At 42.5% G+C, this 24,942-nt stretch overlaps 4 protein-coding genes across 8 annotated transcripts in view; 3 read left to right on the forward strand and 1 right to left on the reverse strand.

Annotated features, from left to right (window-relative positions):
* On the forward strand, positions 1–13,447 carry LOC146568962 (protein HID1-like). 3 transcript variants are annotated; one of them, XM_085285393.1, is made up of 19 exons: positions 1–145; positions 1,915–2,064; positions 3,058–3,222; positions 4,937–5,056; positions 7,078–7,184; positions 7,862–7,978; positions 8,269–8,512; positions 8,600–8,656; positions 8,743–8,883; positions 9,624–9,714; positions 9,829–9,980; positions 11,165–11,243; positions 11,330–11,494; positions 11,574–11,795; positions 11,915–12,054; positions 12,135–12,218; positions 12,310–12,401; positions 13,009–13,167; positions 13,251–13,447. In XM_085285393.1, the coding sequence occupies exons 1-19, from the start codon at positions 80–82 to the stop codon at positions 13,312–13,314; spliced, it is 2,415 nt and encodes an 804-aa protein (XP_085141519.1). In that variant the 5' UTR covers positions 1–79; the 3' UTR covers positions 13,315–13,447. The 3 variants fall into 3 exon arrangements, with proteins under 3 accessions (XP_085141519.1, XP_085141520.1, XP_085141521.1); XM_085285394.1 differs by having other exon boundaries at positions 8,269–8,503; XM_085285395.1 differs by having other exon boundaries at positions 11,915–12,056; positions 12,134–12,218; positions 13,009–13,285.
* On the reverse strand, positions 12,747–23,065 carry LOC146568963 (proton channel OTOP3-like). 2 transcript variants are annotated; one of them, XM_085285398.1, is made up of 8 exons: positions 22,830–23,065; positions 17,537–20,110; positions 17,320–17,456; positions 15,636–15,694; positions 15,396–15,544; positions 14,565–15,241; positions 14,069–14,227; positions 12,747–13,980 (listed from the first exon to the last, which is right to left on the reverse strand). In XM_085285398.1, the coding sequence occupies exons 2-8, from the start codon at positions 17,916–17,918 to the stop codon at positions 13,810–13,812; spliced, it is 1,734 nt and encodes a 577-aa protein (XP_085141524.1). In that variant the 5' UTR covers positions 17,919–20,110; positions 22,830–23,065; the 3' UTR covers positions 12,747–13,809. The 2 variants fall into 2 exon arrangements, with proteins under 2 accessions (XP_085141524.1, XP_085141523.1); XM_085285397.1 differs by lacking the exon at positions 22,830–23,065 and adding an exon at positions 20,845–22,048.
* Positions 21,632–24,942, forward strand: part of LOC146568964 (pre-mRNA splicing regulator USH1G-like) — a 9,938-nt gene continuing 6,627 nt past the window's right edge. For both annotated transcript variants that reach the window (XM_085285399.1, XM_085285400.1), the window contains exon 1: positions 21,632–21,919. In XM_085285399.1, coding sequence (XP_085141525.1) covers positions 21,756–21,919 — 164 coding nt within the window. In that variant the 5' untranslated portion in view covers positions 21,632–21,755. The remainder of the gene's footprint in view (positions 21,920–24,942) is intronic.
* The window catches only part of fads6 (fatty acid desaturase 6), a 22,750-nt gene continuing 19,652 nt past the window's right edge, over positions 21,845–24,942 (forward strand). Inside the window, exon 1 of the mRNA XM_085285401.1 lies at positions 21,845–21,919. The gene's annotated coding sequence lies outside the window, so the exon portion shown is untranslated. The remainder of the gene's footprint in view (positions 21,920–24,942) is intronic.

The raw sequence follows: 24,942 nt of genomic DNA on the forward strand, positions 1-24,942 counted from the left end.
CGCACAGCGCTGTGGATGAGGCAGATTATCCTCCCTGTGGATCCAGGCAGGCAGGCAGCAGGTGGCTGGAGACAGAAATATGGGAAACGCAGACAGCAAACTTCACTTCAGGAAAGCGGTGGTCCAGCTGACAACCAAAACTCAGGTCGGGGTTTGTTTTCTTTAAAAGGTGACATGAGGAAAGTTCCGCTGAGCGTTTGGCTTTTAGCGTTAGTGGAGATGTGGAGATAAAGTTGGAGTGCCAGATGGCAGCGTACGTCACACAAAGTGGAGAGAAAAACCTGAAAAAAATCATTGGAGTTATTTCATAAACGAGGATTTTTAAACAGAAAGCAAGCTTGCCTCTCAGAATACGGATTTTCTTCTTTTTCTTATGCAGTCTGAGGGACTCCAAACAGTCATTTTGGACTTTGTCTGTGACGTGATCCTTAAACGGCTTTAATATGCAGATGGGAATATTAAAGATTGCATCAGTTTTGGGCCAGCAGTTGTTTCTCTGGCTGACAGGTGTGTTTAAAGGTAACAGGGCTGGACGGGACAGCTGCAACGTTAATCGATTGGTCGAGTGATCGAAACTGATCCAGGTGGTGTGTGGGTGGTGGTTTGCTGTAGCGTGAAACAGATGTTAGGTCAGCTGCTGGTAAAGCTGGAATCTGGGTGTTTATGGGCTCATATGGTCTCTTGTGTTCGAAGCAGAAGTGATTGGTTGATTAGCTAAAATAGACAAAAAAGAATCAATTTTCAAGTATATTTATCCTGGGTTAAACCTGCATCGTCTTTATTTTTCAGTGTTGGTCAGACTGAAGGAGATCTTTAAAGAACTGACTTTGTCTGATTAATCAACTGTTTGCTTAGACATCAGAGTCCACAGACACTCCTGCCTGACCTCGTCTGTCAGCCTGGGGCTCAGAGCACATCTGTGATGTCGTCCCACCTCGATCCCATCTCTGGCTCCTTCAGCACACCTCACCGCTGTCTCACATGACTTCCTCATTCAGCACCACAGTTCCTCGCTTATCCTTTCTCTGATCCACAAAGACACAGCCAAGCTCCTTGTGAACTTCTCTTTACTTCTCCATCAATACTCTCGAAGTGCACTCTGCTGGGCTCTTTCTCGGCATTACTGCTGCTCACTGATCGTCACCTCTCTTCTTAACCTAGCTTCAACAACTCTGTCCCATATCTTCATGCTACAGCTCATCAGCTACATCCCTCTGTGGTGTTGTACACTGAGAACTGAGAATTTATGAGATTATGAACACAGAAAAGTACATTCTGATTGGCTAGACTATCAGTGATGGAGTAGCCTCCCCAGAGCTTGGAAAACTTGACAGAGGATGGAACAAAAGAAGAGCTTTTGGGATGCAAGAGGCTTAGAGAGCTGTTCCTGAAATAAATTACAGAAAGCTGCCTCAGAGAGTTCAGGCTGTGCTGAGGAATAAAGCCAGTAACACCAAACATTTACTGTCAAACTCTGTTTTTGCCTCTTATAACATGTTTGCAGATGTTTCCATAGGTCACTGCTCCTATTTCCTATGGAAATTATGAAGAAATGAAGGGTGACTCAAAACGTTTGAGATCTTTTTATGTCCAGCTTTTTTTTATTTAGCTTTGAAATGGTTAATTAGTTAATGGGAAAATAAAATCACTAAGTTATCAATAATGTAAATGTTGTTAATTCATTCAGTTGATTGACAGAGAATTAAATGTGTTACTCTATGTGAATAATTTGGATAAGCTTGTTGATCCTTGGTTATGTTTTCTGTCGGCCATGAAGCAAAAAGGAAAGATCGTACCTCCTCATCAACACAATGTATTTAGCAGCAGATGAGCCACACACACACACACACACACACACACACACACACACACACACACACACACTGATGTTAGTGTGCGTTTCCTCTCCTGCAGCCCGTCGAAGCCTCAGACGACGTGTTCTGGGATCAGTTCTGGGTGGACTCCTCCACCACGGTTCAGGATGTTTTTGCTCTGGTTCCTGCGGCAGAGATCAGAGCCGTCAGAGAGGAGTCTCCGTCAAACCTGGCAACCCTCTGCTACAAGGTAACCTGACATCCTCAGGACTGGGGCAAGCGTGACTCAGTATCAGGACTGAGGGTGTAATCGTCTTGTTTCTGAGTCAGTTTAGAGTTTTTTGCACAGACTTACTTTCAGTCTTAAACTGCTGTATAAATCAGTTTTACTCCCACATGGAATGAAACCTTAAACACTCTGCCCTGTGTCAGCCCTCTCTCACATGTTTAAGGCTTCTTAGGACATCTTCTGTCTGATCTTTGTTGCCACCAGCTGCGAGGACTTCTGTACATTGCTTTAGAGCAGCTTTTGTCCATCCTGGATACAGTCGGAGACAAAGGAATGCAGCTGTTTGTTGTTCCCACAGTTTGATGGCAAAGGTCAAACGTCATTTATAGAAATGCAGAAAAACAGAGAAACTAAGTCTGAAGATCATTTGGTAGTTTAAGGTTTTAAAGGGCAGACAGCTGCTTTGGTGACTGGTTGAAGGTCATGTGACAAAAAGATGTGCTTTTAAAAACTCCTGAGGTTTTATTTGGTTCATGTGGAACGACCCATGCTTTTCACCATAACCTCAAAGAAGTAGCTGCTGGACAGAAACAGCTGCAAGTATTAATGTATTTTAGTGCAGCTACAAAGGCTAGCTGGTCAGAAGATATGCTATTGAAGATTTTCTGCATTTATTTGTCATGCATGATGGTCACACTGATTGGGGTTGGGGTCCGAACCCAATTTGCTGACATAGTTTTACACTTACAAGTACGATGAAGTCACGTAGAGTTTAGAAGAATGAGTCGCTGTAATAAAAACAAGCTCAAACTAATGAGTCCACTCACCAATCAGAAGCTTGATGCTTCAGTCGCCTGGTGAAAATAGAATTTTCCAACACTTTTTGTGGCCTTTAAATAAAATGATGATTGACAGGTAAAACAGGCACCTCGGGTGAATAAATAAGAGTAGACTTTTGTCTGTCTTGGTTATTTCATCTCATATTTGCACGATACTTGTGTTGGTTTTTCCCAGGCGGTGGAGAGGCTGGTCCGGGGAGCAGACTCCGGCTGCCCCTCTGAGAAGGAGCGCCAGACCGTGTTGAACTGCACGCGCCTGCTCACCCGCATCCTGCCCTACATCTTCGAGGATGCCGACTGGAGGGGCTTCTTCTGGTCCACCATCCCCGGCCGAGCGGGGGTACGGCACTGACATCTTTTAATGTATTCATCTACGTGGCTGTTTTTAGTCTTACCTATACTGGCCATTTTATTTATTCCAAGTAAAAACACCAAATATTTGCAGCTTTATTGTCACATATCATTGAAATGATGATATTTATATATTTTGCAGGTATTAGTTTGGTAGCTGATTAAATGCTTTTAGTAACTTTTCAAACAAAAGTAGAGACAGAAAAGTCAGAATCTATAGTTCATAAAACTGATCTTTGCAAAAGAAGAAGAGGAAGAGGGGAAAAGGGAGAAAGTTATTTAAGAACTCCTGCCACGTCTCAGAAAAAGCATTTGGAGGAAATCTTTTAGCTTGCAGACAGTTTGTTAGGTTTAATCTGTCGGCTCTGCGGATATCTGAGGACTTGAGCCTCTCTGATATCTCCACCTTTAATAATCTGCGCCGGTTCAAAGCGATGGGTCCATCTGATTTTCAGAACAGACTCTGCAGTGTGAGATGAGATTGCTGATGCTTTGACGTGTCTGTCCAAATCCCTCCTCTCCCTGCCTTCCCCCCGTTTCCCACCTAGGGCTGCTGGGTCTCTGGTTACCCGGTCGGCAGGGGACTGCGTCCAAACACTGCCCATATTGTGTCTCCTGCTCTTTCTGGCCAGCGGTTGAATTTAGAAGGGATTGAATGTCTCTTAATGAAAGTGGGAGACTGAAATAAAGTGCAGAGCAGCTGCTGGTTGGAGCAGGCTGATTACTCAGTATTGTATGAATGAAACGACTCTGTGTGGCTAACGGATGGTTGAACTCTTATATTTGATTATGGATTTATGCTGTGGAAAGATACAAGTGGACAGTGTTTGGAAAAACCTGTGTATGTGGTTTAGAGTTAAATGTGATGACCCATCCATCATTTTCTTGTCTGTTTGCTCAACATGAAGCTAAAACCAGCAGCTAGGTAGCTTAGCCTTGAATAAAGTATAGCATAAAATGTCAGTTTAACTCATAATTGATCTTTCCAGGACACAAAGTTAGACGTAATAAGAATGACTTTTGGTTTATTTGGGTTATGTAGATTATGCATGCTTTTTGGAGTGACAGCAGCTACACTCCAGGTGTTTCCTCCATTTTCAGGGATCCTGCTGAGTCAGCCAGTGACTTGAGTTAACCAATAGCAGTACTCATCTTTTAACTCAAGACATGAGAGAAAAAAAGCACATTTTTGGAAGCTGGTCCACCAAATAAACAAAAGAATTAGACCTTTTTTGACACACTACACTCACGGGGTGATGAGCTGTCTGTCACACAGAAAAGCTTTACTGTCCTGTTCTTATGGGGACCATAATTTCAAAGATAATCATTGTGCTGTAGTCAATAAAATGTAAAGCAAGCAATTAACCCTATAATGTCATCAGGAATAATATCGCTGAGTTGATATAGCAAAGGAAATGAGGGTAATTTTCCCAAAGGTTTCTATAGGACTAGACTTGACCGGAGTATACGCCCCCTGCTGGCCATAATAAAGAATCAACTTTAAGTTGATGGGCCATTGGCTTTACGCTACATGTTACTTTCTATATACAGTCTGTGATTTAAAGCAACTAATTGGGACTTAAGTGACATAAAAACCAACTCTGAAATGGATCCAGAGCGGCACAAAAACAACAAATTGACTTACCAGCAACGATACAGTAAAAGTACCATAAGAGTCACAGCCTCAGCTCTTCTCCCTCCAGCACTTGGACCACGATGCTGATGACGAAGGTCGGCCTCTGGCTGAGTCCCTGCTGCTGGCCATTGCTGACCTGCTCTTCTGTCCAGATTTCACCATCCAGAGCCACAAGAAGAACAGCCCGGTGAGTCTGGCAACCCCCCGCATCACTGACCATGCAAAAGTAGCCTTACTCATTATGTAGCTGGTCACAGCTGCCCCTCCGTAAGCCTGGTTCTGCCCTGTGTTTCTCCCTGTTAAAAGGGTGTTTTTTTCCTTCCCACTGTCAGCGAGTACTTGCTCACAGGAGGCTGTTTGATTGTTGGGTTTGAAATATTTATTTTCTGGGCTTTTAGGGTCTTAACATGGTTTTTGTTAATTAACACTGAAAACAAAAAGTTCAGGTAGATAAAGGATTAGACATATAAAAATATTGACCTGAAGGTGGTTTGGAGTTATGCCTTTCAGAGTCGTGGTTTGTTTGCTTTGTTTTAGCTCTGAATCGACAGGCGTGTCAGCACTTTACAGCTCATATAAAAGAAGTAAGCCTGTTATTTGCTCCCGTGGCAGCACCTCTTAGCGCCGTTATCTCTTAACACAACCTTCTCGGGCGGTAGCTCAAGTTAATGAGTGACTCTGTGGGACGCGAGGAGAGGGGCCATGTTTGGAAAGGGTGGAAACGTCTTTATTGTGCTCCGCAAACATTCAGACGTTTGAGAGACTGGGAGGTGATCTCATCGGATGACTCCTTACTCCTTGCTACCTCACGAGGAAATGTTAAAATCAAGGAAACTGTGCAGGAGAATGTGGAAAATAGCCAGCAGCTGCTGTTTGTTCCCACCTGCCCCAGTGACCTCTGAGGCATGAAGCAGGCGTGTGCACAAAGAAACACATGGCTGGAGGGAAACCTCATTTGTGCCTTGAATTTCAGCTTTCACTTCCTGGTATGGATTTAGTGATGCAGAGGTCAAAAGCCCCTGCTTGCATCCACAGACCCTCCCGTGTGACACGAGCGGCTAAAACAATGCACAGCACGTAAATAAATGTACTCATGCAGAAAGCTTGCTTGTCTTGTGACCTGAGTAAACACTTTCCTAGTGAGTTTATGGTCTCCATTATGAGTTTTAAGCTTTATTTATTAGAAGTTAATGTTTTTTTTATTGTGGTTCTTTTTAGAATAAATGAAGACAATAAAGGAAGGTATGCATTACGGTATAGTGAGCCTGCAGTGTCCCTCGGTCTCACAGGTTTCAAAAAGAATGAGCAACACTGCTCAGCTTGAGGCTTCTCAGTGCATACACTAATCAGTGGGTGACATGAGGGCTGCTATGTCCATCTTTCACATACAGTCTGTGCGTATCCTATGCTCACCAGAGTAAAAGGATTCAGTGACCTGCTTCCTTTTTGTTTCACTTTCAGATGTTTGGTGTAGGTCCCCGTCCCATACTTGGTTTGGACACTTCTTCAAAGGTCTAAAATAACTTCCTTTCGTAAAGAAAGTGACTTGTGCTGAACGGCTATGCAAAGCTTTTGCTTTTAAAGAGTATCCCACGCTTCAAGAAGAACACCAGAGTTCACTGCGGTTGGCGTTTGACACCAGTGAACTTCATTGTGTGGCGTACGTGGAGCTGTCAGTTCACTTACAGCGGTAGCACCTTGTCACATCTATTCATAAAGCTGTAGTTATCTCTGCGGAGGTGTTACATGCAGATATTGTCAGCGGAGGGCTTAGCTTGGTCCATTTGATGACTTGCATGGTAGAAGTAAGTGTGAACTCAGTCCCGGAGCTCTGTTTAGACCTCCAGCTTTAGCTGTGGACAAGAATCCACGTCTGTGAGTAAATGAGGCTAACACTCCACACACCGCCTCTCCCTCCAGGTGTGAGGCGGGGGGAGGAAAGCTGAGTGTGTGAGAGAAGCTCCTGGCGTCACAAACACACAGACAGTACATTCCTATGAGTCAAGCTCCACCTTTCAGTGACCTCTGTGGCCCCGCCTCGAGAACGACCGTTCCTGCAGAGGTCACGTTTGCAAAGAACTTTCAGCTTCAAGTCAATTCATAATCGATTATCAAACCTGTCGTGAGTTCAGCTCATTAGTAATTTCAGCTCTCGGGGACCTTCGGGAGGAATGTCACTGAATGTTTTACCTGTTGTCTCTGCTGCAGGATACAGCTGATGACATACGAGCCATAGACAGCTGTGAGTACATCTGGGAGGCCGGCGTGGGCTTCGCTCAGGCACCTCCTCTGAACTACGTCCACGACCTGAACAGGTGAGACTTCAGCATCCTTTCAGTGCTGGTCATCGCAGTGTTGGCTCATGTCTGAGCTTACATGTATGTAATCAATACTGATTTGAGCTCCTGCACATGTGGAACTACTGCAAAAAGAAATGTAATCAGAATTAATGTGCCTGGGCTGAGCGTCTCCGTGCGGGAGTCTTTTTGAAATTTTGGATGAATCTGTTTCATTGAAGTCAGTCACATCGATATCCAACCAGTCTTAGCTCCACCTCTGCATCCACACTCGCCCCAAAGAGGCCGTCAAAGTTTTTCTCTCTTTAAACTCTGTTTTTGTCATCCGATCCAGATTTGCTGGTTTCAGCAGGACAAGTGAAGATTAAAAAGATGAATGTGACCAGAAAAAAACCTCACGTGAACAACAAATCAGTATTGAGCGCTCCTGCTTGTGCTCTAACAGCTTCAGCCTGGACGACGAGCCGTTTCTTTTTAATTGCCGTTAACAGAAGAAACAATGTTTGTTTTCTGTATGCAGTAATAAGTAAAGCTGTGCTGCTGAATTTAATCTTCTAAAATGATGAAACCCCCAGATTAGACATCACTACAGATTCCTGATTATAATCATTCTTTTGCTATCTCGCAAATTCAGTTTGTATCAGGCTGAATTCACCTACTAACATCCCTCCATCCTGTGCTAACGCCCTTTCCAGGACAGAGCTGCTGAAGTTACTCCTCACCTGCTTCTCTGAAGCCATGTACCTTCCTCCCTCCGCTGAAAACAAAGTCCTCAACCCCTGGATCTCCTTCTTCTGCTCCACAGCCAACAGGTGACTTTATACCTGACAACACCTCACCAGACGGAGTGAGATAACTTCTCTCCTGTTGAATTGCACTCTCTGCTTCTCTGTTTTAACGTTGAATTTATTAGAAAATCCAAAACCTTTGTGACAGTGAATTCATCCGTCTTAAAAACTAAAAACAGGGAATTCATTTTAAGGAGTGTTTGTAGGTCTGTGTTCAGTAATATTTGACATACAGAGCAGGGGTATACATCACTACAGCCTTTCATTCATCCTCGTTAAGCTTGTGCAGACTCACCTCCACCTGTTTTTCGCAGACACGCCCTGCCTCTGTTCACCTCCCTGCTCAATGTGGTTTGTGCCTACGACCCCGTGGGCTACGGCATCCCGTACAACCACCTGCTGTTCTCAGACTACCGGGAGCAGCTGGTGGAGCAGGCGGTCCAGATCCTTATCGTCACCCTGGAGCACGAGGCTGGCTCAGCCGCCAGCGCCGCCCTCCAGGCCCTGGACCCCTCAACATGTCCCTCAGCTGAGGAGGAGGAGCAAGAGGTACATACAGTGAGTAATTAATCCACATATATACAAGTATATTTTTTTTAAGATTATGATTTAAAATATAAACACTGATGCTGATTTATTTTTCAGCCTGGTGGACCTGACAACCTGTTTGTGAATTATCTCTCCAGGATACACAGAGAGGAGGTATTGAAACATCCAGCCGTTCAGCAGCTAACAGCATGATCCCCTGGGATGTTTATGAGTGTGTGTTCTCCTTGTTTGTTCATCAGGACTTGAGCTTTGTCCTTAAAGGTCTGGCTCGGCTGCTCAATAACCCTCTCATCCAGACGTATCTGCCCCGATCCACCAAGAAGATCCAGTTCCACCAGGAGCTGCTGATCCTCTTCTGGAAATTCTGCGACTTCAACAAGGTGCGAGCACGAAATGCAACAGGAAGCCAAGGGATTCTCAGGAAATGAGAATATTTCATCAACAAAAACAGCTGCTCGTGTGGAACCACGGTGGTCAGGTCCTAGTGAACTGAATGTGGAGAGGACAGTGTGTTTGTATGGGACATTACTGATGCTGACTGAAGTTCTTACTGCTAAATAGATAAACAAGCGTAAGTGTGGCCCTCACATGTAACCCTCATTCAAAACATAGTGTTTAAATGGCAGAATGGGGAAAAGGAAATAATCAGGAGAAATGAGAACATTTCGACACAGTCTGTGGTAAAATGCTGCCCCCTGCTGGTGAAGGCTGTGATTACAAAAACACATCATGGTTCTGTGTTTTTCCTTTTTATGATTGGTGTTCATTTCAAGATAAATTTTGTAGTAGTTCGAGAATTAACTGAAAATATTTTTTCCATTTTATTTCCTAAAATGCTATTACAACGTTAATCTTGAAGACTTTAGTATAATGAAATTAACAATAGTAGTAATAAAAAATAAGATCCTGGATTAAAGTCGTAATTTCACTTTTTTGTGAAAAAAAACTTTATTCTCAAAATAAACAAGAATAATTGAAAAATTTGGTTCCTTCTCAATTGTTTCTTAATGTGGACTTAGTCCTGGTTCGTAGGTGTGTGTGGGGCTGATGAAGTTGTATGTGTGATGGAGTGAAGTGGAGCAAACAAGCCAAACCTGATTTTGTTATTTTTGTGTTTTAGAAATTCCTCTTCTTCGTCCTGAAGAGCAGCGACGTGTTGGACATGTTGATTCCCATCCTCTTCTACCTGAACGATGCCCGAGCGGATCAGTGTGAGTCACGTCTCCGTGCATGCGCGTGCGTGTGAAACAATAAATATAAATCTGTATAAACTGTCATCGCTCCCTGTGTTAAAAACAAAACATTTCCCCTGTGTGCGTCTGCAGCCCGGCTCGGCCTCATGCACATCGGCGTCTTCATCCTGCTGCTGCTGAGTGGAGAAAGAAACTTTGGCGTCCGTCTGAACAAGCCGTACGCTCTCCGTGTGCCCATGGACATTCCTGTGTTCACAGGAACCCACGCCGACCTGCTCATAGTGGTGAGACGTTATGGCGTGAAATAAATGAGAGAATCTATTTCTTTCATTTATCTACGAATGAAGGCAGAAAATCCTGTGTTTGGCAGAAAGAAACCACGGGATGGAGCGCACTCTTGGGTTAGCGAATTATCAGTCACCTGGTAAAACATGCCTGGCTTTACTGGCTTTCTGGATAGTGCTGAGAACTACAGAGTACTAACTGGACATTTCAGTCAGGCAAGTTTTAACCTCTGTAGTAGATCCAGAAAGACACGGTCCGTTTTGTGTCTGGACCAGGGGTATCAAACCCCAGTGCTTGAGGGCCGGTGTCCTGAAACTCTTCCATGTGTCCCTGCTGCAGCACACCTGAATTAAACTGACTGCATGCTGAGGTGGCAACACCCGACCCTGCTCAAGTACATTTAAATAAATGTAAGAGTTTGGAAAAATGTACTTCTAAAAGTACTTTTATTGCACCATGTTCATTCACTCCTGGGCGTCTGTAACATGAATCAAGTAGCTGAACTGCATCCTCAGCATGCAGTCAGCTTCATTAGAGTCTTGCTAATGATCTACTAATTTTAGTAGGTCATTAAAGCAGCCCTCGACGACTGGAGTTTGACACCTGTGCTCCAGACTGGATATAAAAGATGGATGTGTGCAGGATTCTTATGCAGTTATCAGCTAACGATAGCAAACTTGGTTAACGATGCACATTTACAGATATTTAATTGGTGATAACAAAGTACCAAAAGCATTTATGGGTTGGCAGTGTAGAGTTCAGAGGCTCCAGTTAATGGAGCTCAGGCCTTGCAGGGAGGTAGATCCCAGGTGCCTGCTAGCGTCCGATCCTCCAACTTTCAGCTTTACCAGTATCTGTGGATGGTTCCTGTGACTGCAGCAGGTATTTAATTAATGCAGAAAGACAAATTGCAGCAACAACCACAAAAAACAAAAAAACATTTTATTTGACCTGGAATAAAACATTTTCCCTCTTTTTAATTGTAGCTAAATGTCATGTACATTCTGGTCTTGCATTTTCAATTAAACGCTCTCCTAAAGATCTCAGGACATCATAGTTTTTTGCGTTTTTATAAGACAGACAGGATATTTTTTGTGGTTTGACTTTGTGATGGAAGCTTGAGTGTTTTTACTTTCGTTTTCAGTCTCCACTGAGTTTGTTCCAAGTACTTTGTCATGTTTAGATCTTCCACAAAATCATCTCCAGCGGACACCAGCGTCTCCAGCCTCTGTTCGACTGCCTGCTCACCATCATAGTGAACAGTGAGTATTACAGTGCAAATGCTGCCCCCTGGTGGAGGAGCAACAGAGCTGCTTGAGCCTTGGGATGACCTTTTGTGCTTCCACAGTTTCACCTTACCTGAAGAGCCTGTCCATGGTGGCAGCCAACAAACTGCTTCACCTCCTGGAGGCCTTCTCCACGCCCTGGTTCCTCTTCTCCTCACTGCAGAACCACCACCTGGTCTTCTTCCTGCTGGAGGTCTGCAACAACATCATCCAGTATCAGTTTGATGGTGAGAACGCAGACACAGGCTCATCGGTTTGCAGGTCACGGCTTTTGCCCAAATAACAATCTGAACCCTCCTTTCACAGGTAACTTCAACCTGGTGTACGCCATCATCCGTAAGCGAAACGTTTTCCACCAGCTGGCCAACCTGCCGTCCGATACCACGTCTATTCAGAGGGCCCTGCAAAAGAAGAGGAGGACGGGAATCTCTAGGGCGAACTCTGTAGAGAATGAGTCCATGGAGGGCTCCAGACCTGCTGTACCCGCCGAGCCCGGCACACTCAAAGCCAGCTTAGAGGCCACTCCAGGTAGGAAGTAAGAAGTAGAATTTCAAATAACGAGGATTTTTACTTAGTCTATATCTGGGGTTTCCAAAAACATCGAACTGTTCCTTTAAAGGCCTTCTTCATGTCATCATGTGTTGTAGGAATCGATAAGATAACAGAGAAGTCTCAGGTGAGTCAGGATGGAACGATGATCACTGTGCCACATTTGGACTCTCCGCACACGTCTAAAAGCAGCATCGCAGCCGGAGCCAGCGACAGCGAGTCTGAGAGAGATCACGAGGTGAGCAGATGGCTCGTCTCTCTCACACACACACAGAAGTTTAGTTGCTGCAGTTAAAGTGGTTTATTTTTTGGTGTTAGGTTAACCGCATGCAGTCGGAGTCGGCGAGGAGTCGACTGTCGAGCGTCTCATCAACGGCTGCGTGGAGCGCTAACTCCGACTGGGTCAGAACAAATCCTTCATCTGCTCACATTTACCTTCTACCTTCTGCTCCGTGGGTGTATTTTCTGTCATGTGACGTCCTCCATCATTTAGGTCTCCTCGTGGAAGGCCAAACTTCCCCTGCAGACGATCATGAGGTTGCTGCAAGTCCTGGTTCCTCAGGTGGAGAAGATTTGCATCGACAAGTAGGAAATCCCTCAGATTTTAAACTAAACGACGCATTATGTGATAACTAATGAATACCTGTATTAGTTAATGAGCAGCACCAGGCAGGGTTGGAAGAAATGAACCAAAACTGTCTTAATGCAAAGTTATTGTCTGTGACCTGGAATGTTATTATAATAGATTAACATGAGCAGTTAACAGTTTTAACAGAATTCATTCAGAACTTTTTGAGCCATCGTGTTTACAGACACACACCTGCAAACACAACCTCCTCCTCGAGGTAATTATTGAATCGTGAAGCTTTCGTTTCTGCCTGCAGTTGTTTTGTTTGACCTGTAAGCTTCACTTCTATATTTGATCTCTGAAAACATAAATTAAACATGTATGACATTTAATACAACGAGCGTGCACTTTTCTTTGAAGAAATGAAATTTGTTGCACTTCTGATTGAAAAGTTATTTTTGCAGAACAGGTTCACTTTAATAAACTCATTTCTGTGGAGCATCAAACATGTTAATTTAAACAGTAGCACTTTTTACAGATTTATCACATAAAAGTTACTATTGATTCTTTGCATTTAGACGTCAGATTTATTCTCAGTGTCTCGCGGTTTATTGTCGTCCTCAGGGGTCTGACTGACGAGTCGGAAATCCTCAAGTTCCTGCAGCACGGCACACTCGTGGGTCTCCTACCCGTCCCCCACCCCATCCTCATCAGGAAGTACCAAGCCAACGCTGGCACGGCCATGTGGTTCCGCACATACATTTGGGGCGTCATCTACTTACGGTAAATAAACCTGCCTGTATTCTTTGGGATGTGTTCAGTGAACTCCTCTATTAGCGTTTTGGTTTTTTTCTTTCTTCCCGCAGTAATGTTGACCCTCCGATCTGGTACGACACCGACATCAGGCTGTTTGAGATCCAGAGGATTTAGAGGAGCTGCTGGTTTATCTTCCTCACACCTGAACCGTTATTAAAAATCAGGACGGCTCATTCTTGATGCCAAGTAATGTAAAGATGAAGAATGTGTAAATGTGTCCAATTAAAGGAAAAATGTTAATATCTGGCAGTTTTGTAGGACATTTATTTATTTTGCCAAAAACGTGAGTGCTTGTTGCTCCGATGTGTGACGACAGGAAGGTAAAAGTCTTTAAAATAATCTCATCAGAGACCCCGGGGTCCTGAATCTGCTGCTCTACCAATATATCTGCCTAAAACTTTAAAAATGCTTTTTTTTTTTTTTTTTTTTTTTTTTAAACGTGCATATATCAGGACACACAGGCCAGAAGACTGCGAGGTGCTGTCATCTCCATATTTTAAACAACATGAAGTTCTATGATGAGGGGCGAGCTTGTTCTTGAGTTGGTTTGTGTATTCAGTAATCCGGTTTTTGGATCGTGTAGTCTAACAGGGATGGAGTCTGTGCGTGTCATGCAGAGATGAGCAGCTCCGTTAAAGCTGCCACCGAGTGCATCCTGTAGAAGACGCTGAGCGGCTGACCCAAATTCATCATAATAAACCAAGTGGTGAAGCCGAAGAACTCTTTTCCCAGGCCGTTCTCGAACTGCGGGTGGACTCCAAATGCAGGAATCAGCCACAGCTAAAGAAGAGGGAACATCTACGTGTTATTCAAATACTGAACATTTTAAAATATTCTTTCAAAACAGGTTCATAAAACACAGTAGTACCATGATATTTGAGAGAATGAGGAAAGCGCAGATCTCTTGTCTCACTCTTTTGGCCCAGGGTTTTGTTGCCCCCTGCTCCTGGACTGTAGGGGGCGCTGATATTTTGGCCTCCAGTAGAGATATATCTGTCTTTTTGTTCTCTTGTGCTTTTTTCTTCATCTGTAAAAGAGTTTTAATATAAATATGAAAAATTTTAATGCCTTTCAACACATCAGTAAAATGTACAGGGGCTCTGAGGTGCACAAAAAGAACCATTTCAGAACATATTTAAGAAAAGAAAAAACAAAACAAAAAAAAAACAAAGCAGCAAAAATAATCCCAAAACATGACAGGAAACCAAAAAAAACCCCACAATATACAATATATAAACTAAGATGACATTTGAGAAAACAATATTTCAGAAAAGGTTATTTAGGACAATGTAACAATATTAAAAATGAAACTTCAGTACTTCTGAGTTACACCTCAGAGCTACTATATGAAGAAAAAAAAATACTTTGAAAATACTGCTCATCTGCTTCTTCTTCTTCTTCTTCTTGATGCTGAGGTGTGGGTGTCTGTGGAGGCCTTCAATGATGAAGATGTTCTGGAGGATGAGCTCCAGCAGACTCAAGAGGGAGTAGGACAGATCCAGTTCCCCCAGAGGGCCATCGGTGCCTATGCCCAAAGCTGCCACCACGGAGAAGTAGGACAGAGCGAGCTGGCCCAGGGCCGCCGCCATCAGGAGGACCACATCCAGCCTACGAGAGGGATTAGGCCCCACTTCGCGTGCCCTACTCTCTAACCTTTGGACTATTAGCCCGACCAGAGAGCAGAGAGACATGATGGGCATGACGACTAAATGATAGCCATAAAATATGAAGAAGGCGGTGAGGCGAAACTCCGGCTGGCTCACATAGACCTGATAGAGAACGAAGGCAGTCACTCCTGCAGCCAGAACCAGGCCCCCAAACACGAGGCCCAATGTGATCCCACCTGTGCACACAATATACAGGGTCTTCTTCTCTGTGACGTGGTGATCTGGACCCGTTATGCGGCCCACGTTCTTCCACATCACATAGATCAAGCAGCCTGCCATCAGGTAGTATTCTATGTTGAAGGGAAAAAAGATTTCAAAGCCCTTCCTGAAGGCGAGGCAGGCTGTGCTCGCGTTGCACTGACAGGTTGAATTCCCTGCAGGAAGGAAGAGAACTTTAAATACATTCCTTTTAGTTTTGCATCCATCTTGCAGCTACATTAGTAAGTCGTATGTCATAATTGAATAAAGTGAGCTCAACCATACAACCTTAGGATCCTGAGTGAATGTGGCCTTTCTTGCAGTAACTACCTGCTAAGTCTGAGCTGTCCCTATCAGGTGTGTCGTCATCAGCGAGGCCGTTTCGTTTTCCCAGCTCGATCTCCACGTGGATGTTGTCCTCTGTCACGGCGTTCAGCCACAGCAGTAGATCAGTGGAGAGGATCATCATCAGTCCAGACCTGCAAACCTAAAGTTAGAAATCTCTTTCTCAAAGTAGCAGGTGTATGAAAAAAAATGCATGATTTATATAGCGAATTTAGTAATGCGCACCTTGTGATTATCTTGTGTCTGTGAATGCAGTCTTTGGAGTGAGCCCACAGTAAATATGTCTACAAAAGGAACAAAAGTTTGGTTATTCAAAAAGGACACACCCGAAATGACGGCAAGCTTGTTTTCAAGTCAGGGAGGGTGGAGAGGAAAGGTGAAGGTATGTAACAGAAAATAGCCGACATATGATCTGAAATCTTAACGTGAAAGGGACAAAGATGAGCCCGAGGAAGAGCACCTGACTTAAAGTGAACAGCAAAAAACTAGAAAAGTTTAGTCAAAGCTGTCAAAGCTGCATCCTTCTACTAGAATACTCAGTGGACCCAAAAGCCTTTCCTTATAATAAGGATTATTTTGAACTCAAATTCATGCAAAGCTCTAGTAGAGTTCAAGAGTGAAAATATGGAGCTAGAATAAATCTGGTCACAGAAATAATTAGATGATGGTTATTAGCAATATCTGCTCACTCACTGGAACAGCTGCAGTCTCCTACAGCCTGTGACTGCACAGTAAATTACACATAAAGTACATAAATGATTACTCTAAAGTTAAACCTAAGGCAAAAGTGCCTTAAATCCACTTCTCCTTTATTCCCTGATAGAAAAGTCCATCTGCATGTAAGAGAAAATGAGCATAATGTTCATGTTGGACCTGAGATCAAGTTTTAATCATTCATTTCATCAGTTTCAGGTCTTAATATCTAATTGACAAGTATTTTGAGTGCAATTAATACAATATTAAAGTAATAAAAAATCCACAGCTGCAACATTAAAGATATACCCACATCAATAAATTCATAAATTTAGCCCAATAACTGCCCATCGTGTACATGAAGTGTCATTTCACGAGTACAGTCACTTTCGATATACAACCCGTGAACTGCTACGCTACTTAAAAGGGATTTTAATGCTTACTTGAGTAAAAAGTCCGAGTACTTTTTTCCACTTTGCAGAAGAACTGTGCATCACAAGATTATGTTTCACTTTTTATGAGCTCCACTTTTCACCGCCTATCGTGAGCTTGAAAACTGTGGTTTGCGCACCATTTCTTCCCACTTCTTAACAATCTGACTAAATATTCAGACTTCCTGTGACCCCTGGATGTGCTGGGCACCTCCCCGGCATTGATTCACCTGTCGAAACTCCAAGGTCACGTGTCGTGGGCGTTTTGACCCACGCGTCGGAGCGGTGTTTCGAAACACCTGCGCTTCTAAACGTGAATATCCCATCCCTGTCCATCGCCAAGGACACGGATTTAAGCACCAACAGAAACACCTTCCTTAATGTTGGCTTTACTTTTTCTGGAGAAAACTTGCTTTTCAAATGCTGTCCAGTCGTCCAATATTTGGAATATAATGACTAATCTCACCATTTTCTTGATTTGGAGTCAACAGGTAAAATTGGCTGAAGCGCAGGTGAAATAATCCCTAGAATGCCTGCTGACCTGTGCTGCCTTGGCCACAGAAATGAGAAAGTCTTAGAAATTTGATCCGTTTACTCAGTTTCTCTTCATCAAATTACTTGAACGTCTTTGAATCAGATAATGAAATAAAATATTCATTTTCATGAGATGACTGATTGGTCTAAGTGTAGAAAAGATAAGCACTTTTTTCTGTTTAGCTCCAGCACTTAGCTTCCTGCACTCTCAGTAACAACTTGCACCAGTTCAGCCTGCCTTCGGATTTTACCTGCAGAGTGAGAAAAGGAGCCTCCATGAACGGTGAAATCAGCGTTGCAGCAGGCTTGCACTCCCTCGTACTCATCAAATAACCGACCCTGAAGACAAACAGCAGCAGGCTGAAGGCAGCAAAGAGCAGGAGAGCCACTGTGACATGAAAGCGCTGTTAGAAAATCCAAGCACACCCTGTGAGCAGTCTGCTTTAAAGATCGAACACGGGAACTTACGGATGACAGGGACCCCCCCGGCGTGGTGGTCTCTGTGCGGGCTTATATCCGGATGTCTCCTGGCCCACAGCAGGTACCAGAACATCCAGATCAGGCTGATCCCCATGAGCACCAGCAGGAACACCTCAGGCTCCTGGTGGCTCAGACCCTCAGGGTTGAAGTTTTCGCCGATCACCAGAGCGGTTCCCAGCAGAACCACATTGAGACCCACCAAACCAGAGATTAGGCGTCTCCCACTGGGAACCCACAGCAGCACCGGGTCCAGCTCCTGTTCATGAGTCTGATGATGGTCTGAGCTCTGGAGAGGTTCACTAGTGGGATTTTCAGGTGTCCCACAGACAGTATCCAGCTCCAAGTCTCCAGCATCACGATCCGTGCTCATGCTTCTTCCTCTTGTCTTCAAAAGACACTTGTTTCCTTTCCTTTCAGCTGAAGTTCAGCGTGGAGACATGCGTCTGACAGGGCGCGACAGTCCTCTAATGCGCCTTCCCACGGCTCCCACACGGCTGTAGGTGTGGTCATGATTTTAACACACCTACACAGGAAATGCATCATATTTACTTTGCAAACTGGTCCTTTATTCACCTGCTGAGCAATTCGGACAAAGTTTACTTAATAGAAAAATTAATGAATTATTAATTTAAAAAAACTAACAATCTAATCTAAAGGCTTGTAAGTGGTGTTTGTCAGTACACAGCATTACAGAACTGAAATGTATGAACCTGCCCTCTGCCAACAAGTAGAGTTTACAAACAAGCCGCAACAGGACCTGACTTAAGTGTGTGACGCCATTCTTATCGCTTCGCCGCTTCAGCTGCTGTAATGGTTGAGTGGGAACGATAACCCGATCAGCTGATTATTTTTATTTTCACTGTTTAATGACACAAAGCTGTCTGCTTGCTGTGCATGGAGGGCCAAAGCATGTGCATTATTAAATACATTTTTTAATTCTTCATTTAGACAATAGCCTACAAATGTATTAACTCATTACTAAATATTTCAAATCACAAACGGATTTCACAAAAAATAATTAAACTCTCCACAAAAACCTAATTCCATAAAGCATTAAAAGAAACAGAACTTCAAGATCTTTAAAAAAACCAATTCAAAAAAGAGAAATAAGTAAATGGATTTAAAAATCAAAGATTTATTTGTGACATAAAAATGGTGAGTCCACTCCTCATCTGCAAATCCATTTCCTCACTGCGTGTCCTTTTCCTGTTAGCTCATGCATTAGATCATATTAACCCTCTGACAATGCAAAGAGCAGAGATGACACAAGTGTAACATTTCCAGCCTCTTCAAAATCAGATATCTTGATGAATATAAAAAATTTACACTTTCGAAGCAGGAAGTGCACACCAGTCATCAAAAGTTTGGTAACACGAGTGCTGTAAAGATTTGCAGGGTCAACCAGCACACAGGAAGAAAGTTTGCATTCTTTGTAAAATGCTGGATCATGTATGATTTGTCTGAGACCATGTGTCATCATATGGGGATATTACAATATGGCAGCTTTGCACTATGCTGTAAAATAAACCCATTGTCCTCGTATGAGACCACGTCTTTGTGCTCAAAGATGATCCTGAGCTCTTATACTTACAAGGTCCAACTAATCTCAAGTAGCAGAAATTAAAAATACAAACAGCAAACGCGGTTTAGCTGTTAGGAGGATCTGTAACCAGTCAAAGCGGTGATTTTCACATATATTGCAAGAATCTTAACTTTCCCACAGCTTTAGGCAGCATTTCAGCATCTAACAGCTCTTTTTAAAATCTTAAATAGCTGATTTAATTCTACTGGAGTCAATGGTTATCATTGGTAGAAACATTTGATCACTCTTCTTTGATGAGTGATCTCTCCCATTGACAAAATGTCCAGAGGAACTGAACTTTTGGGCATATTGTTACCTGGAAATTAATTATTTCAATAAGACATTTTTTGATTTTCTTTTTATTTCTCTCACATTATTTTCAGCCTTAGCAAGCAGAAAAACAAACACTGTAAACTATCTACCAATCATCACAGAAATTATTATTCAGACAGGCATTATTCTTGGGAGTTTGAGAACATAAGCTGAAAAGAAATGCCAGTTAAGCTTGACAGCGGTGTTCTTTGATGTCTGCTGAATATAACTAAAGTTTAGTAGTCACATTCACCTGCTCTGTACATTAAAATTCAGTATGACTAGTGATCGGTCGATCTGCACATGTATGATCTAATGCAAAATGGAAAAAAAGAAAAAAAAAAAGAAAACAATCATTCATTTATGTAAAAACCTTTACTCCTCTGAAATATAACTCATGAAATAAGTTATCATTTTTGAATGATTTTTAATTGTGCGTTAAAGCAGAAAGACATTAGGAGGTAAAGCAGAGGACGCAGAGTCGAACATGACTGAGGCGGTCTCTCCTGCATGAAGTCCAGGTTGCAGGTTTTCCAGTGTGGGTGCCAGATGCCAAAAAGCTAACACCAAGTGCTGTCAAAGCCATAACATCCTCCATGAACATGATATGGAACAGATGCAGGTGTGTCCTTATCACCCAGAGTCCAAGTTGTCAAGAACAAGCAAACCTACAAACACAAATCAATTGAAAATGTAAACATCAGCCAAAATATCAGCAGGGATTTACTAACTTTATGACCTCTGTGAAAATTATTTCCACATCATTTATTGTATTGATCTCAACATTCAGGGCCTTTATTGGGACAGTCCCTACAGAGCATACAGAGAAAATTAATAGACTGAATCAATTTCAGCCTTGGTTTTCAATACAAATATATTTTATTAATAACTACGTTTGCCCATGTGTATTTTTGACTGCATATAGGTACTGTAGGTGCAGTTAGTCATTGCAATATACTGAATATTCAATGCGAATATTTGACATACTGTGTCAGAGAGGCTGGGATTAGGTGAACGTGGCTCTTGATGATCATCTATGTCCAGTTTAGAATGAATGTGTGCACTCGTCTAATTAAAACAAATGAACTTAATTCAGCAGCGTGTCATCTCTACTCTTTGCCTTGGCAGATGTTTTAGTTCTATTAACTTTAACTACCAGAAAGGTGTGTGGTAACATCTGGGCAGACAGCATTTTAATCACGAGTTTAAAGGCTGTAGGTTGCCGCCATTGCTCTATATATGTGTATAAATGTAACAGGGCTCAGCGCTTGCTCTGAACGGTGTCAAGCTTTATTTGTGAAGAGCATATTAGCTTACTAAAAACGTACCTATCTAGAACTGCTGGGACGTAATATTTTCATTAGCTAAGGTGATGCTAGTGTTAGCCATGTTAGCATGTTACCTTCTTCAACACTCGGAGCTTCGGCTCTCCATTTCTCTGCAGTCCCGTCATATACTTCTTATCTCCATGTTGTTCAGAGTGTAAAAGCCGAGACTGAATGCCCTTTATATATGTTTAGCAATACAAAGTTATCGGTACAAAAAAAGCACCTTAACAAAACCCAGGTAGTCAGCCTGAGTCTCTGTAACCAATCAGAGAGCTCCTTCCATCACACACCGTGGCTAATTTGCGTTAGTTTTTCTCGAAGGACCATAGTCAAGGAAGTGCTAAATGGAGAAGCTAATCCCAAAACCGAGGGGAGGGATGGCCATTTTGAGTTTGAAAGTAATTTTCTAAATTTAAATTTTAAATTGGTTTTTTAAATTAGCTTTTATTGAGAGCTTATGTTTTTTTGTAAAATCCATTTGAATTATTTATTAATGTATCAATAATTATTTTTGAAATACTGATATATAGTTATTGTTGTTATTTCACATTAAAGAAATAATACATTACTTTTATGATCTCTAAATAAATAAAAGAATAAAAAATATTTAATATGGAGAAATATTTTAAGAATGGGGGATGATGAATGAGCTGAAAGGGCAAAAAAAAAATGTATTCAAAATTCGATCAAAAATAAATAAATTGCTGATAATTGCCCCAAAGCCACGTCTCTGGGGCAACTATTTTCTCGCAGATTTCAGTTTTAAGTAATTCTGTGCTCGTAATGAGCAATGAGGAAAGGCGGTGTGTAGGATCGTCTGGGCCACGCCCCCCGCTTGACAACCAGCACGCCTGGTGTTCGTCTCCCAGCAACCAGTCAGTCCGCCGCTACGTCCCGCTGCAGGCCGTCCGGACTCCCGGAGTGACAGTTACCTCCACATCCAGGCTTCCATGGAACCGGACTGGGACTGAGCCGAGGTGTCGCCATGAACGACCGGTATCACCGGGCGGCCCGGGACGGCTTCCTGGACGTGCTAAAGGAGGCCACACGGAAGGATCTGAACGCCCCGGACGAGGATGGGATGACACCGACCTTATGGGCCGCTTACCACGGCAACCTGGAGGCGCTCCGGCTCATCGTGAGCAGAGGGTGAGTTCAGAACCACAAGCACCAAAATAGAGAAAAGTACTAAAAAAGTTGTCTAAAAATAATAGATATGTGAAAGATAGATAGATAGATAGATAGATAGATAGATAGATAGATAGAATGTATTTTGGAAATATGGAGGTCATACATTTAAGATTTTTAATTGTGATTCACAGTATTAAAATTATTAAATAATACAAAAAAACCCGACACAATTAAAATATTAAAAACCACTTAAAATAATGGATGGGTGGATGGATATATATCTACTTCATATGATTTTTATACTTCAATAAAATTCAAAATATTATAGGATATTGTATGTTTTTCTTTCTTGTATTTTAATTACCTCATGGCAATGAGTTGATGCTGAAGCACAGCAGCTAATCATTCATCTGTCTATCTTAAATGAACAATTTTCCATCCTCATTCTGGTCATTATGTAACTTACCCATGGGCTTCAATTTGATTCAACTCTTTTTTATTTATTTAGCGCCAAATCAAAACAAGGTGAAAACTATAGAATTATTTGACCCCCTACGAGCAAGCTCTTTGGCGACAGTGGGAAGGGAAAACTCCCTTTTAACAGGAAGAAACCGGCAGAAGCAGGCTCAGGGAGGGGCGACCGTTTGGGAGTGAGGGTAGGAAAACAGGAAAAAAAAAAACACTGCGGAAGACAGTTAGATATTAATAATAGCTAATGATTACCTAATGGCGTCAGCAGTAAATCTTACTGCTTCAAGTCTGTTAGCCAAGGTTCACTGTAAAACACCACAGTCTAGTGGCTGAAAGTAAGAAATTACTATAAATTACTGTAAGAACAATATGAACAGTTGAAGGAGACATAGTCCCAAATCTGAGGTAGTGAATATTTAAAAATGGGTTGCTCATTTGACAAGATAACAAACCTTACCTGATCACTTCTTGGTCTCCAGGTGTGGATTCCAGCCAGATTTCTACCTTTATTAAAGACAGTGACTGTGGATTCAATATATACACAAGAGTGCTGCAACCGTCCACAAAACTCCAGTGTAATCTAAAGTTATTTCTGTATTATACTGGACAAAATGGAATTCGTTTCTGTACAGTTTACAAAAATATCTAACCGCGTAGAACGTTCTTTAGTTTGTGTTTAACTGAGAAAATAAAACTGCTCCAACCCCCATCACTAATCTAATCAGCACTTCAAGAGATGGAGGCTGTACATATAAACAGCCTAATTGCATACAAAGGTCACTTGTGTGTGCTGGCTATATATTAAATCTGACAGATGAAGCTTGGGCTGATCTGTGACACAACAGAGCCTTAAATCTGATTGAGCCATTATACACAAGCCATTTTTACACAGCTCAGTTACTGAAACTGACCGGAAGCTTGGAGAAAACGGAGACAATCACAAACAGGTTTTAGGAGTAAGGCTATATTCAGGGCAGATAAGTTACAGATAGAGTAAGGTAGACTATCCGAGAGCACCGTGCGGAGGCTTTAGGGCCCAAACAAAGCAGCGTGTTTGCTTCCTGCTCTCTAAGAAGGAGCATATTAACAGCAGGGCGAGGTGCACTGTGTCATGCAGCTGGCGGCAGCTTTATAAAGCGTGCAGTGAAGTGCAGGGTACTGCAGGGTACTGCAAAGGTCAGAGTGATGGATCGAGTGCATGCGAAGCAGAGACAAGAAAGCTGAGCAGCAGAGCGGGCATTACAACAAGAACGACACTGAAGACAACAAGAGGGCAGTTTAAGAAGCAGGAACAGGAACAGTCATAAATCTACACTCATCAACCCCACTGACACTGAGCTTACAAAAGAACTGTACCTAAAAGTGGGCAAAATCATTATTTAAAGAACAAATATGGCTCCGATTACAGATGCAGACCTGACTGCACTGCCCTGACTGGCCCAGTTTGTGCTATTCAAGCTAAAACAGCATTTAAGCCTAGATGTTTTTGCATCATTTCATCATTTCAGATTTAAATGTTCCAAACAAACACATTTTAATAACATGAGTAAACACAACATGTAGTTTTTAAATAATGATTTTATTTATTAAGGGGAAAAAAGTTATCCAAACCTATGTTGGGCTGTGTGAAAAAGTAATTGTCCCTCTTCTTAAATCATGAGTTGACTGTGATTAACTACTTTTTTTGAAAGCTGAGTTCAGTTTCATTGCTATGCCCAGGCTTAAAGGGTTACAAAGCCATTTCTTTGGACATAGCCAAAGCTTTCACAATGTGAGCCCTTATTCACAAATGGACAAAATCTGAGTGGTGAACCTTCCCAGGAGTAGTTGTTTTACCACAATTACTCCAAGAACACATCGACGACTCATCCAGGAGGTCAAAAAAGAACCCAGAACAACATCTGAACAACTGCAGGCTCCACTCACCTCAGTTAAGGTCAGACTTCATAAGAAAGAGAGTGGGCACAAGTGGCCTCCATGGGAGAGTTCCAAGGAGAAAACCACTGCTTCAAAGAAAGAACCCAAAAGCCAATAAAAAAAAATACCCTCAAGACTTTTGGGGATCTAAATCTGATCCAAAACATACCAGCACAGGCAGCTCTGAATGTCTAAAAAAATGAAGGTTTTGGAGCGACCTGGTCAAAGTCCAGACTTAAATCTGATTGAGAGGCTTTGGTATAACCTCAAACGGACCGTTCATGCAGGAAATCCATCAAATGTGACTTAATTAAAACAATCCTGAAAAGAAGAGTGGGCCATGAAAGACAATGAGAAAGACTCATTACCAGTATATTGCACTTCTTGCTGTCAAGGGTGGAACAAGCAGTTATTAGAATTGGGGAGCAATTACTTTTTCACATTAGGCCAGGTAGGTTTAAATAGCTTTTCAGGAATGCAAAAAATGAAGAAATCAGGGAGGGAACAAGGACTCTCTTCCTGATTGTAAAATGCAACACATTTCTATAAAGAAACAAAAAACATGTAGATGGTTATAACATAAATCACATACAGGACTTTCACTCACGAAGCCTGGGCTCATGGGGGCCCCTTTGAGAGTTCTAGGTTCATTT

This window comes from Mchenga conophoros, linkage group LG8, assembly GCF_057382185.1.
Source record: "Mchenga conophoros isolate Kocher_MC1m ecotype Shallow Benthic linkage group LG8, M_conophoros_male_GT1.1, whole genome shotgun sequence".
NCBI classification, from domain to species: domain Eukaryota; kingdom Metazoa; phylum Chordata; class Actinopteri; order Cichliformes; family Cichlidae; genus Mchenga; species Mchenga conophoros.

Excerpts from the sequence above, each read along its gene's own strand:
- LOC146568963 (XM_085285398.1), bottom strand. The coding sequence starts at position 17,918 with ATGAGCACGGATCGTGATGCTGGAGACTTGGAGCTGGATACTGTCTGT. Across the intron at positions 17,457-17,536 it reads CGGGGGGGTCCCTGTCATCC|TGGCTCTCCTGCTCTTTGCT; the intron begins GTAAGTTCCCGT and ends TTCATGTCACAG. Across the intron at positions 15,545-15,635 it reads AGACACAAGATAATCACAAG|GTCTGGACTGATGATGATCC; the intron begins GTGCGCATTACT and ends TTAGGTTTGCAG.
- LOC146568962 (XM_085285393.1), top strand. The coding sequence starts at position 80 with ATGGGAAACGCAGACAGCAAACTTCACTTCAGGAAAGCGGTGGTCCAG. Across the intron at positions 8,884-9,623 it reads AATTCTGCGACTTCAACAAG|AAATTCCTCTTCTTCGTCCT; the intron begins GTGCGAGCACGA and ends TTTGTGTTTTAG. Across the intron at positions 9,981-11,164 it reads ACGCCGACCTGCTCATAGTG|ATCTTCCACAAAATCATCTC; the intron begins GTGAGACGTTAT and ends TGTCATGTTTAG.